This window comes from Antedon bifida, chromosome 9 (genome assembly GCF_963402885.1).
Source record: "Antedon bifida chromosome 9, ecAntBifi1.1, whole genome shotgun sequence".
In the NCBI taxonomy this organism is placed as follows: Eukaryota; Metazoa; Echinodermata; class Crinoidea; order Comatulida; family Antedonidae; genus Antedon; species Antedon bifida.
Genome location: NC_136234.1, coordinates 2,280,925 through 2,298,268, shown reverse-complemented (window position 1 = coordinate 2,298,268; position 17,344 = coordinate 2,280,925). Strand labels below are relative to the sequence as shown.

Sequence of the window (17,344 nt, the reverse complement as noted above, 5' to 3'; positions counted from 1 at the left end):
TTGATTGATTGGCCTAGTCTCTTTTTCCATATATAATTTTGCTGTCTGGTTATTAAGGCTATCTCTCTCAACACTTTGTGTAGGTGGCGGTAGATTTCGAGCGATTAGAATTTTTCTATCGCTACGTTCGTTTTTATCATTATTTTCATTGATTTTACAAAATTAACATGGCTTTCAGATACAATACATCCACTGGAAAATTAGCTCCTAGTACGCCACAATTTGCTTACAACCCTGAGGTCAGTGATGAGCTCTATTGTAAAGTTATACTACTTTCTAGGGCCAGCCTAGGCTAGGCCTAGCCTAAATGTGCATCCAAACACGTCACATCACGGAGTCTCTAGGCTAGCCCGAGCCCTAGCTAGGGGGTGTTTTTGTAGGGCCTAGCCTTTTCAGTACAGTTTCATGTATGTTACTGTTACTGTTAGGCAGCTTCTCAACGTCGTAAAGCAAGTAACAGAAGAAATATCATCATATAATAATATATTTTATTAAAATAAAATGAATAACTTCAAATTCATATTATAATATAAAATAAGCATTTATTTATTTGGTTGGGTTTTATTTTTATCTAAAAACTAAATTCTAGATTTCTTTTAACAATTTTCTTTTACTGTACTGTAGGGTATTCAAAGGCTAAAAGTGGTTGACCCTCCAAAGATACAATGGGCTGTTAAACCAATGCCACCTCCAGTTCCACACAGCCCTCTTGGAGGAGATCAGATATTTGGAAGTCTTGTTAGAAATAGAGTTTATGAACAGTGGCCAATATTTCAGGTAAAGACAAGTTCAATTTTATGGCTTTTTAAAAAATAAAATGAATTGAAAAAAAATAAAAATAGACCTCTCTTCTTTTCTAGTAAAAGACATTGTCAGGAGATTTATTTTGTTGATGATTATCAAATAATTCATTGTTTTATATAAAGTTGTTTAAATTACCTTTTTCTCTCTCTCAGGCAAAAGACGGAGTTCCAGTACATTTAAAGCGAGGAACCAGAGATCGAGTCACCTTCATGTTCACTGCTGGATTTACTCTATGTTCTTGTGTTTATGCATTATTTCAACTTGGCAAACTTATAAACAAAAAATAAACAATATAATTTACAGATTTATTTAACATTTCATGAACTATAGAATTATGAATGGATGTCAGTTTATTACAGTATAACACAATACAAAAATGTGAAATGTTGGAGGCCAATGATTTGCTGGCTGTATGTGGTGTACAGATTAGAAGACAAGAAATGTGACAATGTTTACTACATTACCAAATTGCAATAAATGATACACAGTATAAAGTTTAACTTATGGCTTTTCAATTCAATTAATTACTGTGACAGCAAAATAAATTAAAGATTTATTCCATTTGTGGCACTGCTTGATACGACTCTGAGGAGGAAAAAAAACATTTTTTACATACTTTTTGGTACAAATCATTTTGAAATAATATTTTGAGAACGTAAGAAACATTGTAATATTGTACAATACCGGTACGTATGTAGTAAGGATTTGTTTGGTAAAGAAATTTGATTACGCCCTCTACAGTTGTACTTCCGCCATCTTTGTTGAGAGAGTATTCTTTCGCAGATTCTTCTTCACCAGTTAGAGCAATCTCTAGTTAAAAAATGAATAGGATTTTGGTATGTTTTGATGTATAAACTTCGACCAATATCTAGTTTATGAATACAACATTTTAAAAATTGATTAGGCAATCACACGTTTTGCGGGTCTCGCCCTATACAGATGTAGTAGTCTAGGCCTATAAACTAGAACTCGTTTGGTGCTCTCCATACATGGTCTGCGTGGCGGAGTTGGTCTGGTTGTGGCAGGTTGTCTCACACTCAGACCGGTATAGGCCTGGGCCAGAGGCCTAGCATTCCTGAAATCCTTTCTTTCCTAGAAGGCTTAGATAACGTCATTACTTTATTAATTTCAATAATCTAAATAAATTACTAGGCTAGTAGGCCTAGATTACTGGCCTGTCTTTCAATTCCTATAAAAATTGAATTGTAGAAAAATGATTTGTGTTTTTTTTACAGAGCGCAAGGAGTCTTATTCCTCGTGCAAGGGCCAATCTATCGACATCTTCTAAATGTTTTGATATTGCTAAAGTTAAGAGAAATCAAATACGTTTCCAGGTAAATAAATATAATTTATTAATGAAGCCAAAAATACTTTAAAATGGTACTTTTTCAATGAATTTAACTTATTTTTATTGACACAAAAAAAGACAGGGTTTTTAAATGCCATTTTAAAAATATATTTTAATACCTTGATTCATTTGACTTCACAGGAAAATAATGGCAAACCAATACATCTAAAGGGTGGTCCCATGGACCTAACCTTCACGTACCTCACCATGGCTTTTACATTTGGTTCAGCCTGTTATGCTTTTTATGGTTTATCCCAACTAATTATGAAGAAATAGACACTGCTTGATACACATAGATTTGATTTGTTCTACAATTATTAGCTGGTTATAAAAAAAAAATGTTTTGCTGTTTACTGATTCAGAGTTCGAAAAATTATGGGGCGCATGAACAACCTAGCAAATTGGAGGCGTTGGGAAGAAGTTTATATAGCATGACACTTGTTGTTCTAACTGCATCACTCGGTGTAACTATGTTCTATCTGAACTACGGAAAGAAGAAAACAGAAACACAGGAAGTTGTGAAATGATTATACAGATTAATACGACGATGTACAAAACTTGAATTACTAACATCAGAAATGCTCTTGAACAATTTACACAAACTAAATGGAAAGAAGCAAAAATGGAAAACAACTGACTATCATACTTCAGAAATCAGGAATATGATCAAGCATAAAAAAAAAATTCATCTGCGATTTTTTTCACCAAAAGGACAAATTAAACAAAGCATAATTATCGTTAATAGATTAATAGAATTGTGGACTAATAACTTTGTTTTTAAACTGTTTCACCAAACTGTATCTTATACAACAATACATACCTGTATGAAGCAAGTTCTGAGTTTAAGCAATTACAAATTTAATATTACAATTGGGCTAAATAATAATTAAATAGAGACAATAACAAGCAAAGCTGCTTATTGGTTGAATGTGAAAAAGAATAAAATAAAGAGTTTCTTTACAATTTAAATTGCATTATTTTGTGTTTTATTCAACTACAGTTAGAACTCCTATTAATGAAATACTTTGTGGACTCAAGATAGTGTCCCTTGAATAGAAATTGACCATAGTGTTAGTACATTGTATCCCCATTCATTTCATGTGAAAGTGTCCCCTTAATAGGGGTGTCTCAAAGGAGGGGCTCTACGCTAACTACTGTTATAACATACTGATGTACGTACACAGTACTGTAATCTTTTGGGAACACATGGGTGTTGGTCACTCGCACAACTATCACTATATTCAGGGGCGGTTGCCCGGTAATTTCCTACTAAACGTTTTTTTCTGCCACTAAGTTAAAATTGAGATCCCACTTCATCATATAATAACCATTAACATTATAGAAGTCCATGGTTGGAAAGAAGAACCATTGTAAATTGACAGGCAGCGTAAGATTAAACAGCAGTCAACAATACCGCACACAATCCACAAGCAACTAGTCTGTCAGAAATGTATTCGTATGCTAAAAAAAATAATCCGCTGACAGCCGATACATTGTGCACGGTATTGATGATTATTCTTTACAAATATTCTCTTTTCAGCCCTCTACTTCTATAACGTTATATGGATATTACGTCACTTATTTTTATACGTCCCTGATTACAGTATATACAATGAAATAGGATCAACATTTTTATTTAGTGCCAGAAAAAACCATTTAGTATGAAATTAAGGGTGTTGCCTGGGCAACATCCCTGGGTCCGCCTTGCCTATCAAATTGCTTCACTAAACATGGCAACAAAAAAGAATCATAATCCAGTCACTAATGTGCTTGTTACCAATATTATTGTTTCCTTATGAATACTGTAATATATTGTTTTATGGCTCTTAACTACCAAGTCAGGTAATACACAGGGGAATGTATAATAGGGGTCATAAATGGGACACGATGGAATATTATGGTTGCAATGGCCTCCTACTAATGTTCTCCCTTATGATCCGTTGCATTCGTCGGACATTTTTGGTATCATGGGCCTATGAATTTTAATTTATCGGACATTGAATTATGTATCAGTGAATGAATAGTGTGTAAATAAAAATCAGTGACCCGCTACAGATAAAGAAAAGGTTCTGTATACAGGACCCTATTGATACGCAAATCACACCTTGTGTATAGCTACCATAGCAACAGTGATCACAATTGACGTTAAGTACTAGACGAACGGTGGGTCGTGGTAATAATGCGATCGAAGTTCACAATCAATTCTAGACAGGAAAAATATACAGTATAGTGTACTCGTTTCCAATCGTATTTAAATTTCATGACGCTGAATGAGAAAGAAGTATTTAATTTGTCTCCAGGAAGCTACAGCAGGCGTTATAAGAATGGAAAGGTGCAATTTGTAGCGTCGTCGTCACGTCGGCCTACAGCCGGTAACATTCTATTTTTATCGTGTATATAGAAAACAACCTGTTGTATCGTCTCTCCAACTAGATATTTTACGAAGCAGGTGTTTTGAGAAAAAATGTTTCAATAACGAACGCAAAATTACTATTTTTTAACCCATAAATCATCTGGATTCTGTGGAGTGTACAAGGGTAGTGACGGGGGCGAATATTTATTGAACTCACATGGTCGTTTTATAATAAACGTTTCTTGTTTGCTGTCTACAAAGCTACAAAAAGTAAAATGCCAGTTGCTCAGACAAGACTGGAGGTTCTCCAAATACATAAACTCTTGCAGTGCGTTCGCACTAAGGACACTGATCAGATAGAAAAGCTCTGTTCACACGGAGTACAGCATCTAATCAACTACAGTGAACCCAATGAAGGAGATACTGCGATTCATTTGGCTGCCAAGGCTAACGATGAAGACATGACGAGGTTCTTATTGTCACTTGGGGCTCACCCTAATGTCACGGATCTTAAGGGACGGACGGCGGCAATGAGGGCTGCAGAGTATGGCCACATACAGACACTAGACATCTTATGCAACGCCACTTCAGATATGAAGATTAAAGACATTGATGGAAAAGGTAATAAATATATTATTTTAAATACAATTGACCTACTTTCCTAATACAGGAAGGAGACACCTTTAAGACCCAACAAACTTTTCCCCTTGACCAAGGGTTGCTTACTGAATGTAGATAACATTGACAGTGACCCTATTCTTTTCACAGTCCCTTCAATAAGGGGTGTCCTGGAATAGTTATTCAATCAACAAAACAAATTGTTACAAACAATCGAAGTATTACTGTATACGATATTCAACATAGCATTCATGTTTAGAAATACAGCAGCCTTTATAACCAACAGTCTAAATAAAAATTGCGTATGCAACCATAGCAACATATAGCAATAAAATTAAACCTAACAAAACCGATAAGTGATGTAGAATAATAACGGACATAATAATGCAATCCAATAACACCTCTAGATATTCATTACAATTTAAATAGGATATTAAATAACGATTATATCTTATGTTATATACTGTGCAATGGTATTAAAAACAGCAGTTAAAAAGACGATAATAATGATACATCTGCTAGCTAATTTTACCGTGTAGTCATGGTGATTCACTGAATAACTAAAATCGTGGACTTTGTAACAAATTGTACTCGGTCATTCAGACGTGTTTCATTGAATATGTTTAATGTAAAATTTATAGCACCTTGTACAACAAGGTAGGAGATACCGCAAAGACCGTTCAAACCATAGGATGATGAATTGGTCTAATTTGGTTCCCACTGGACGCAACGCAAGCACGTACGTAAGAACACCGCACTTTGACCAATCAGGATGCGCTGGATCCACTCTGCGCATCTCTATATGACACTACGTTGCGTCATGAACCCAGCTTAACCATACAGTATTCCTCCCATGGGTCACGTTATGTTCACTGTCTATTCCTTTCCACCTATTGCTACTGTCTATATACACGGAAAGTACTGGGTTTTTAAAAAAGTACAGTGATGTGTAACAACAGTGGGCCTTACAGTTAACCCCTTATTCACCAGAGGAACCAAGAAAGGTGTCGTTTATTGTGTTTTCTGTTAGTTTCTAATACTCCAGACCAAATTTCTTCTTCCTATAGGTATCCTATTCTATTGTATTTTACCGACAAGTCGACATGTTAGATGTACGGAGATGGCGATCAAGCATGGTGCAGAGTGCGACAGTAAATCCAACGATGGTACTCCAGTGTTTATGTTGGCCTGCGAAGAAGCTCTAGAAAACCAAGAAATATGCCTATTGCTTCTGGATCATAATGCTGACGCTGAATGTCAACATAAGGTTTGTTTTCAGGATGATAAAAAAAGTTTACCCATAAAAATAAAGACTCTTACATTCAAAAACTATCACATTCGAATTAAGTCAATTGTTGTTAATGACGTTATGTAAAAAAGACCGTAGTCGATAATGGACTTAGATTTAAAGGCCTGTTCAGACTTAATAAAATGCCGGCCCAGATAAGTTGTTTTCTACCCATCAAAACATACCCGGGTACTAACTACGGTACAGTAGGCCTAAAACGTTGATGCAACGTAATGACGTGAACGCAACGCAAGCGTCCTAGTACGCGGGAACCATGCTTTAATAATACATTAAGTCGAATCTAGTCTTCTTAACATTAACACAATATGTTTGTCGTAATGTTCTGTTCCGCCTCAAAAGATTAACCTACTATCAAACACCTATCCCCATGAAACAACAACTTGAGTCGGTAATCGCACGATGATGATGTTATAATGATCTCAAAAGCGAATGTTAATACATTCTCTAAGTCCTTTTAATGTAGTTCTCGTTAAATATCGATAAAGTAGGCCCAACAAAAGACAACATACATAACAAAACGTTGAAACTAACCATCTTAATGGTCTACCATAAAATTAAATTTAACATGAATACGATGCCTTAAGTGTGGTTCACACTAGGATACAACGCAAGGACGTAAATACAACGCTAGCGAATTGACTAATGACACGCGACAGTTGGAATAATTCATCGCCTGTGATTGGTCCAATTGCTTGAGTTGCGCTTACACGTCCTTGCGGTTTAAGTTTTAAGCCATACAACACATTAATGTCTTGTAATACTAATACCGCATATTTCCCTTTTGTAGAATTCAGGTCGTACAGCCCTAATGGCCGCAGCATCAAGCGGGAGTATTCCAGTGGTCAAACAAATACTCCAAAAGGGAGGCCAGGTAAATGCGGTGGATAAGGACAAGTGCACCGCCGCCCACCTGGCGGCTAAGAAGGGTCACTTTGACATTTTAAAGGTGCTATCGTCTTTCAATGCTGATCTGGGTACGGTTGACGTCATTGGTAATACGCCGATACATTTTGCTGCGGCCGGTGGTTTTGCTAATTGTTGCAAGTTTTTAAGTCAACGTGGTAAGCTTATGCTTTTATTTTGTCATAAGATGTTTTTTGCTCTGCTGCTGCCAAATGGTCGAGAACTGGTTTCTTCCCACCGGGGACGCAAAGCAATGACGTGGCGCGTGTTAGTTGATCATCTCAAGCTACTATTTATTCTATATAACTATATAAACTAAACGGAACAAGTGTGATTGTAGCTTAATCAATTTGATTGGTCAAATGACTTCCACCGTGCTTACGTCCTTGCGTTGCGTGGGAACCTATAGCTTTAGTTGTCTGCCTTTTGCTTCGTTTTCATAATTGTAAAATATTATTTCAATCAAATTATTCCAATGCGTTGATCTAGTTGATGTATTTTTTGTGGAACAGGTTGTCGGGCAAATACCAAAAATGACGATGGTATGCTTCCAAAGGTATTGGCAAAAAGCAGTGAATCAAAAGAAGCTATGAAAGAATGTCGCAAGGCTGAAAAACTGTCAAAGAAAATACAAGGAGGTGGGAAGCCACCCACAGAACCATGGGCCATCAGGCTTTATGATTGGAGTATTGAACGACAGACTACTCTCAAAGACAGGTTTGAGGACCTTGATAAAGACGATGAACAGAGAATTACAAGGGAACAGTTTCTCGAGGTATTAAATGATCTAGACGCTCCTGTTGACGAAGAAGATTTTAAAACTTTGTACCTTGCGCACGATAAAAATAAAGAAGGTTTTATAAATTACACAGAGTTTCTATCAGGAAAGAAATACGTTCACAAAACATACTTAATGTCTGCGTTTGAGAAAAAAGAAAAGAAAGGCAAAAAAGGAAAGAAGGGAAAGAAAAAGAAAGGCAAAACTAAAGTACCGATGCCAATATGTATCGGTCCGAATGGAGAGAGAACCGAGTTTGGTGAGCCTCCAGAACATCTCATATCTCGACACGTTCCATTTACGGACACGGGGAGGTTCACGAGAGACGTGCCACCAGACCATCCTATTCAGGATGATTCGGCTTGGTATCTACACACTCCTGACAAGACGTATATCAACTTAAATGAAGCTGCTAAATTGGGAGATTGTGAAAGCCTGAGTATTGCTTACAACAAAGGGAGACCGATTGACACTCGGGATAAATATTATAAGACACCATTGATGGTGGCATGTGCTCAGGGCAATAAGACAGTGGCACAGTTTCTACTTGATAGGGGGTAAGTAGTAATTGGCGGTAGTGGAGCTTGGTTCCCACTAGAGACGCGATGCAATGACGTTAGGCGCAAACACGAGTGATCACTTGTGATTGGTCATAATCACTAAAGCGTGGTTCCCACTAGCGACGCAACGTAACGCAAAGACGTTTTGACGCAAAGTGCTGTATTGCGTAATCACAAGTGGGAACCGACGACGCAATAGTACTGCAAACATCGCAAATTTGATATTTCACACAGGCGGGGCAAACACATTATCGGAAGGGCATGTTCTTACGTTGCGTAAGTTGGTTACGTTGCGTCACTAGTGGGAACCACGCTTTACGTTGCGTTACGTCCTTGAGTTTTTCCTAATCTTGTAATTGACGATATTTTCTCTTAAGCTTGGTTCCCACTAGGACGCAACGAAGTAATTTGACCAACCTCAGGCGATGGATTATTCAAACCGTCGCTTGTCATTGGTCAACTCGCTTGCTTTGCGGAGAACCTTTAGAAACCTGGTCCTATCAAGGATTCCTCCATGGTTCCAATATATACCTCCTAGCCAGCAGTGAGCTGGGTCTATACGTTCAAAACAAACACTGACTGACTACCGTACATTATTAATTATAAAATCGGGTTACTTAATCGATTGAAATCAATCAACAATAACGATATACCTCATAGACACTGTTTAATGATAACTTGAATTAATATTTGAACGTTCTATATGAGGAAATATTACATAGATTGATTGAATTAAAGTGAGCTTTGAAAAAGCAGAAAGATCGATATACTTATATTATAATGACGTTAGGCAACAATAACCTGTCGATATCTTATTTCCTGTTCTCATCGAACATTGACATTTAATATGCAACAGTCAATTTGTTATTACTATGGTTACCATGTTTAATGTCCTTTTATAGCACGGCTGGGCGGAACAAGAACGTTGAAAATCATTTTAATACGAACGCATACTCACTTTCTTTTTTCTTCTTTTTTTGTATTAATACAGAGCCAATGTGAATGCGTGCGACAATTTTAAATGGACGCCATTGCATCACGCAACGTTATCGGGACAACTCGATCTTGTGATAATGATGTTAGAAAAAGGGGCCGATATCAACGCACGGGCGATGAACGGTGGAACAGCACTCATGAGGGCCATTCAAATATCAAGCCCTGAAATTACCAAGTACCTCATTGATCGAGGATGCAATGTACAGATTGAAAACAGAAAAGGTAAAAACATTTTATAGTGCTGCGTAACTCTTATTTCTTCAGTGACCTCCTCACTTGGACACAATGTCGACGCGAGCGTACAAAACAACATACCATTCTCATCACCATTTAAACGCGCGTGTACAAATAGCTAATTAGCAGCTTACCTTGATGTTCTTGAAAATAATGTTCAAGTAGTTGTTCTTCGAATTGATGTCATACGTCATTTCGATCCGTTTCTAGTTTACACGCAATGTTTGTCGTTCCGAGCGTGCCATACATATTCAGATGTTGCTGACCAAACATACTATGTCCACGTGACATACTCATTTATGGTCAACAATATCATCATTATATCTGGACGAATTACATTACATATTTTGATTATTATTCAACAGGCGATACGGCACTTGATATTGCAAAATGGTGGGCTGATCCTAGGGTTTTACAGATCGTGCAGGAGAAGTTTGATAGTCTGCCAAAGCCGAAAGACGGCGGGAAAAAGAAAAAGGGGAAGAAAAGTGCAAAAGGCGTGAAAAAGGGACAAACACGGTCAAGCTCAGTACCCCCATTGCCCCAAGGGGGACTGACAGCCCAACAGACGGTAAGTTTTGAAAATTCACTTAACCTCCTCTGACCTGTATGCGATAGTTGTTGGCGAGGGATTGTGGGCAGGGGAGGGGCACTGTTTTCCTTTATTGTTGATACGCCTACAACATTGTTACCGGTTCTCGGTTTGTGTAACCGTACCATTTTGTGAATACCAATCCAGCAGTTATAATATACACTGTTACAAAACAATTTTCCAATTAAATATCTTATCTCATTACAGTTTTTGGATCAATCACCCAACCACAGTCCTCGCGAGAGGAAGGGGTCCGTACTACGTGCGGCATCCGCCATGGCTGCGGGTATCGAACATGTTGAAGATATTACGTACGTCCCTCTTAAAATATGGACTCACCAAGCTAATACACGCGAACTACTAGTCAAGAAAGAACAAAAACGGATGCGATTTGGAGACGGTGTCGACTTTCCCGATTTCAAAATGCCACTCAGACAACATTTTATGAAAAGATCAGAGGAACTTGGAGGCGTAGATTCAGAAGATGATTAAATTTGGGGTAAATCTTGCACCCATAACATCATCACAGAAACTTGTACTAAGACGAAACGCAAGGACATAAGCGCAACACATGTGGTTTGACCAATCACGGCGCGATGTGTTAACGTACGAACAATTGTACTTATAAATCGTATACGATCAGTGTGACGATACTTTAAAAACCCGATAATGTACTGTATAACATTAGCCCAGGCCTATCGTCTTAATATTTAAAAGCCGTGTTCACACTGATCCAATCTCTCTATCGTTATCCAGCTCCGACGTAACTCCGATAAGTTGTTTCACACGTTTTAAAGTTAAACCGACTGAAGCACTATATTAACTCCGATAGCGATTAGGCATATACCGTTTGAACAAGTTGGCAAGGCGATTTATTTAAACCATTTTTGGTCCTGTGCTATAATCTAAACAGCTTTATTTTAAAAAAAGTATTGTGTCTCGATTTCCTGTTATGCATTACCACTTTGTCAAAATAGAAGAGTGGGCCCTCTGTGTTGAAATATAAATCATTTATTTTACGAATTTATTAGGGAAAACCAGACGACAGAGAAATAGTTAAAACACCCACCGCCAATTTATACATTGTATTGTTTACTGTACAATAAAACATAATTTAAAAACTATACATTGTTGTTCTTTTGATTGAAGGCTTAAACCTTGTCTACACTATCAAACTTTATGTGACAACAAATGTGATGTGCCCATTATATGACATGATGATGTCATATCACTACCATATTTGGAAATATCACTACCATATTTGGGCTCATCACTCTTTTTTTGTCAAACTAGTTTGATAGTGTAGACAGAGCTTTAGGGAGCAGCTGCCGTCTATAAATCACCACCATGCGATGATAAATGCACGGGTTTAAAAAAATGCTTTACACCACGCAATGGATATTGAATGCGAGTTTTACAACAATAAGAATGACAGTGCTTTTTTCAGTCCATATATAGGTCTATACTCTTATGACATGAGCACACACATCTGTGACCCAACAACGCATCAAACAAAAGTTTACAGACAAAAATAGTATTACTTTTTTTTTCAATAAGCATTTTATTTTTTGTTTCTACGAGAAAGGAAAATAATAATAATAATATAAACACTTTAACACTTTGGTAGCTAGTCATAAAACTAAGTTCTATTAGACCTATAGATAGTTACAAGCGTCAACTGTGTTTCCAATACCTGGTGAAAGTACCATTTATCAAAATAGAAACGCAATATCGCGTTTAAATAATGAACATAGAACAAAATCGTTTGTCACAATTATCATTTTAAACGCATTATCGCGTTGCAGTAACATTTTAAAACGTATTCGCGTTACTTGGTGACTATAACAAACAACTTAACATCGGTTATTTAAATACCAATTTAAACGCATTATTGCGTTACCGTACCGTAATGCTATGTATAATAGATTATTTTTAAAACGCAACATTGCGTTACTAGTGAAACATATATGTTCTACAGGCATCATTGGTGAAACTTAATATATGTACACAGATCGTAGTTTTTTGTCAGAACACATTTTCCATGTTGTGGTGTTAATAGAACAACAAATTAGGGCAGGTAAGTCACTTGTCAACAATTAATAAGTGTGTGTTTGGGAATACTAAAACAGTAATTGAATTTGACAATATATTAATTATAATAATAATTAACAAACAATTAAAAGCGAATAAACAGATACCATAAACATATTATAATCATTAGAGTAGGCATTATTAACCATTTACAATTAAGCTAAGAGAAACACCCTTAAAATCTACACATTCTTCTACCAATTCTTAAATATGAATTGAAATATCTCACTTAAGTGGTGTATGTTATGTTATGTTATTTGTAGCAATGGGACTAAAATATTTTATTTTTTTTAAAGGGCCTTCAAACATCTTGATTATATACACAAGTTTAATAAAATAAGTGAAAATATTTAATATTAACAACGAATTAATTATTACAGTAGCATTATATTGTACATAATTAGTCATTAATAAGTATTTCATAGCAGTATTATATTCCCATCATTTATACAGTTTAAAAATTACATTCTCTTCTTTGGTTGTTTTTGAAATTAAAGTTTTAAAAAGGTGAAATTAGAACAGTTTTATTTACATTAAATAATAAAGAAAGTTCTTTCATCAAACTACAGTACAGTATTCATAGACAGCAGAGCCCTGGGACACACCTACTCAGGGGTCAGCCCTATTCATGCTCCCCCCCCCCCCCCCTATTCAGTGGACAGCCCTATTCAGGGGACACTCCCTATTCAGGGGACAGCCCTATTCAGGGGACAGCCCTATTCAGGGGTCACCATATCAAGGGAAACCATCCTTATGAAACAGTCTAACAAGGGCAATATATTCAACAACACCACAGCCAGCCCCTATTTAAGAGACACTCCTAAGGGGACAGTTTTGGGTCCCCAAGGTGTCCCCTTAATAGAGGTTCTACTGCATTTGTAAATACAAAGCAATACATGTAAAAAAATAACTATGCCAGTCATTTATGAGCATTGAGATATTTTAAATTGAACATCTCCTATCCTTCATAAAGCCTCGTCTACACTATCAAACTTTATGTGACAAAAAAATGTGATGTGCCCATACATGGACATGATGATGTCATATCACTACCATATTTGGGCACATCACACTTTTTTGTCAAACTAGTTTGATAGTGTAGACAGAGCTTTATGAAGGATAGTGTGATATGCTGAATATAGTAGTGACATGATGTCATCGTGTCTATATATGGACACATCAAATTTTGTTGTCACATAAAATTTGATAGTGTAGACAGAGCTTTAGTTATTTATCCGGTTAAATAGGTGATCTCCCCACCAAAGTTAGCAATAATTTGTCCATGAAGCCAACATACCCTGGTAAATAATTAAGCCTGAATGGGGCCAATTATAAACTTTGTTTAAATACAAACGCAGGTGCAACAAATTTAAAATGTGATATAGAACAGTTATATATAACTTCATTTGCAGTAACAACAAGTAATTGATATTTCAAGTTTGAAACACTGGTAATTTAAAACTTAAATTAACACAGAAACAATGTCATGGAATGTTTTCTTTTCATCATCATCATTTACATGAACTTTTTAAAGATAGTATTGATATATGTAAACTGGTAAATAACCCCACATCAGGCCTTGTCTTTTAAGGCGAGCGAGTGCGATCACTCACCTAACACACCCCTAAACTGTCCTTGAGGAGTGCGATTTACAACACGCTTAAATTTAGTAAACTTCTACACACCAACATACAAACAGCACACCTACAGCACCCCTGAATGTACTGAGGAGTGCAATCTGTAGCACACCTATAATTTTCAAAAGACAAGGCCTGCCACATGTAACAAAGAATAAAAAACAAGCAGGCATATGCTGGTCCCCTTTTGTACATCGTGATATTTAATTGATCATATTAAAATGATAACAACAATAATACTTTGTTATTCCTAAGAAGAATAAACAGACAAGCACTAACAATTCAAAATGAAATCACTCAGAAACTGAGTGAAGTACTTGGCAAAATATTGCCACAGAGGGCGCATGTTGATATTTTCTTTTTTTTTATTTGTGAAGTTATTAATAAGCCGATTTTCTTGAATTTCAATAGGCATGTTCTGTAACCTATTAACACCAAAATTCAGAATGATAATTTAAAAAATGTAGGTACTATCATGCTAACAAAACAAACAAAGCAAGCACTATACTAATTTTGCCAAGTAATAAGCAAAAGCATAAAAACATTTCAAGATTGCTGCAACTTATGGAAATTACCAGTCTTGAACCCAAGGCAATGGAAGGGAAGCACCCTCTTGCCAAATAAAAAAATTGACCCTAATTGTCACCCTTATAAGAATTCAGATATTTTAACATTTAATTTAATGAGACATGAAGAATGCATACGTAATAAAGAGGAAGCTTACCCAAATATTACAGTCAATTACATTACATCTGTTGTTTTTTTGTGAGTTACCACAACAATTTGTGCTTTACAGATTAAAATATGTTTACTATATAACTTCAATACAAATGTATACAAAATGAGAGACATGACAGTATTAAAATTTGTGCCTTTTTTCCAAATACCAAACCCTGGTTTCGACAGTAGTACTATATGAATTTAGAAATATATTTTGAATCCAATAGATTGTTAAAAAGAAATTCAGTAATTTCCTCCACTTGAAAATGTTCGTACCCTTATTATATTAAAAAAAATATTAATTAATTTTTACAAAATTGTATGTATTGTATATATATATATTTGTAAAAGGAATGAATAAATGTGGGTGACCCCACGAAAGAGAGAAAAAAAAAAATAAATAAAGAATAACGATGAAAAATATCAATATAGCATCCCACTTAATCTTCCCATCATGCAGTTGGTCAGCATAGTTTAATAACGCGAGTCCAGATATATTGTGTTTATATTATCTTTTTCGATAAAACCTAATTAAAAAAATATGAATATGAATAAAACATAAATAACTTCAGTTCCACTGTTTAGCAATAACACACGGGGCAAAAATATATATATTGTACGATCTTCTTTCTATCAGCACCAAAATATATTCTGTTTAAAAAAAATATGATGTTTGGAAGATCCAATTGATAAGCAATAAAAATAATAAAATTCATATACTTAAATAAATCATAAGCTCACATAATTCTTTCTTGGATATTTCATCGAGACAGAATTCATTCAAGCGACATTTCATTTTTTTTTTAGGAAAATAATGTGAAGCATCTAATAGCTACTAATATTATTAAAATACATATTTCAACTCATTGTAACTAATATTAATATAACAAGTAATTAATAATAGCAATTGTATAATAACTGAAACAAGTTTTACTTTAAATGAATATCATTAAATGAAATCTACACACAAATTATAAACATAACATCATGAATAAATAAAATCTTTATAATATAAACTTGTTTAATATTTTTTAGGAAATATATTGCAGAAGAAAACTAACTATCCTAGGGAGTTACATATATTTTTTTAGTAACCTAGGGATGAAATTAAGCACACACATTAAGAAATAATATTATTTTAAAACATAATAATATTAATTATTTAATACTAAAAAGTTTGCTATGAAAGGACAGCTGCTGGGTACACATTCATGATGTTCAACAAAATGAATGGTTTGCACAAAATCAACTTTAAGTATTTTTACTCTTTTTGTACTTGTTACCAATTTAGAGTGATTATAGTATTAATTTAAATCTCATATTTAAATAAAATTGTGTAAAATCAACTTTATGTAAAATAGTCATAAATGAAAAATAATTTATGAAATTTAAAAAAAGTTATAGTATTAATGACAAATAATTGTAAAATGAAAAATATTTTCATCAAAATATGAATCTAGTTAAGGCAATCCATGTTCTACAATTTACAATTATCTCAATTATCTTTCATTATTTTTAGTAAATATTATGCAAGTCATTCATTTTGTAATAATATTTTAATTATATTATTATTATTTTAAATAAAAAAGATAAATTTTAGCATGCAAAACTGGCATATACAAGCTATCAAGAGCGTGATAATATAAGGCCCAGTTGAAAGGGAATGGTAAACACATAAAATGAATGCTGTGGAATGTACTAATGTATTAATTTGTGATGGGTTTTAATAAAAACAATACAGCTATCTTCCCTTAAACCAGAAAAACTTGGCATGAAGGTTTTATTACATCGTCAACACTTTCAGTAGCGGACTCTCTATACAAAAAACGAAAACAATCCGAAAAAAAAAAAAGACTTTTCTTATGGTCCAAATGCTCATAGTCCAAACTAATTTTGTTACCGTGGGAGAGTTGACAATGAATATACAAAGTATTAATAATATTTAATGTTTTGAAAATAAACTATTAATTTATTATACAAATGCCATTTGTACTGGTTCAAGTAACTGGTATCCATTGACATAAAGTTACTACTTTTAGTGTACACAATATTTTTTTTTCTTTTCTTTTTTGTTTTAGATTTAGGTGATCTTAATACAACCTCACACATTGTCATTTTTATTTAGTAGTTTTAACACAAAATTGTTGAAATTCTATACTGAGGAGGCTCTTAGTGGATAATTATAATCTACTAGGTGAGTAACTAAGACAGAGTATTTGATACTGGTTTCCCACTTGTGTTTTATGTTATCTCAGAATTAAGCATAAAAGATACACATTAAATTACTGCTTTACCATATTTGGACATTTTAGTATTTTCAAAGCATATAATAGCACTTTTTTTTTACTCTCCCAAATTTCATCTTGACTGACATAATTCAGCATTATCATTTGGAAACCTC

The 17,344-nt window shown here is 34.8% G+C and overlaps 2 protein-coding genes across 3 annotated transcripts; both read left to right on the top strand.

Annotated features, from left to right (window-relative positions):
* Window positions 1–73: 73 nt before the first annotated feature.
* Window positions 74–3,121, top strand: LOC144852091 (cytochrome c oxidase subunit 7A2-like, mitochondrial). Of its 2 annotated transcripts, none has more exons than XM_078709797.1 (5): window positions 74–239; window positions 625–777; window positions 957–1,640; window positions 2,040–2,138; window positions 2,515–3,121. In XM_078709797.1, the coding sequence occupies exons 1-3, from the start codon at window positions 168–170 to the stop codon at window positions 1,089–1,091; spliced, it is 360 nt and encodes a 119-aa protein (XP_078565923.1). In that variant the 5' UTR covers window positions 74–167; the 3' UTR covers window positions 1,092–1,640; window positions 2,040–2,138; window positions 2,515–3,121. The 2 variants fall into 2 exon arrangements, with proteins under 2 accessions (XP_078565923.1, XP_078565922.1); XM_078709796.1 differs by having other exon boundaries at window positions 2,294–3,121.
* Window positions 3,122–4,320: 1,199 nt separating this feature from the next.
* Window positions 4,321–11,659, top strand: LOC144851989 (ankyrin repeat and EF-hand domain-containing protein 1-like). The gene is made up of 7 exons (XM_078709667.1): window positions 4,321–5,126; window positions 6,191–6,390; window positions 7,220–7,493; window positions 7,848–8,670; window positions 9,665–9,891; window positions 10,269–10,474; window positions 10,703–11,659. The coding sequence occupies exons 1-7, from the start codon at window positions 4,781–4,783 to the stop codon at window positions 10,985–10,987; spliced, it is 2,361 nt and encodes a 786-aa protein (XP_078565793.1). The 5' UTR covers window positions 4,321–4,780; the 3' UTR covers window positions 10,988–11,659.
* Window positions 11,660–17,344: the final 5,685 nt, after the last annotated feature.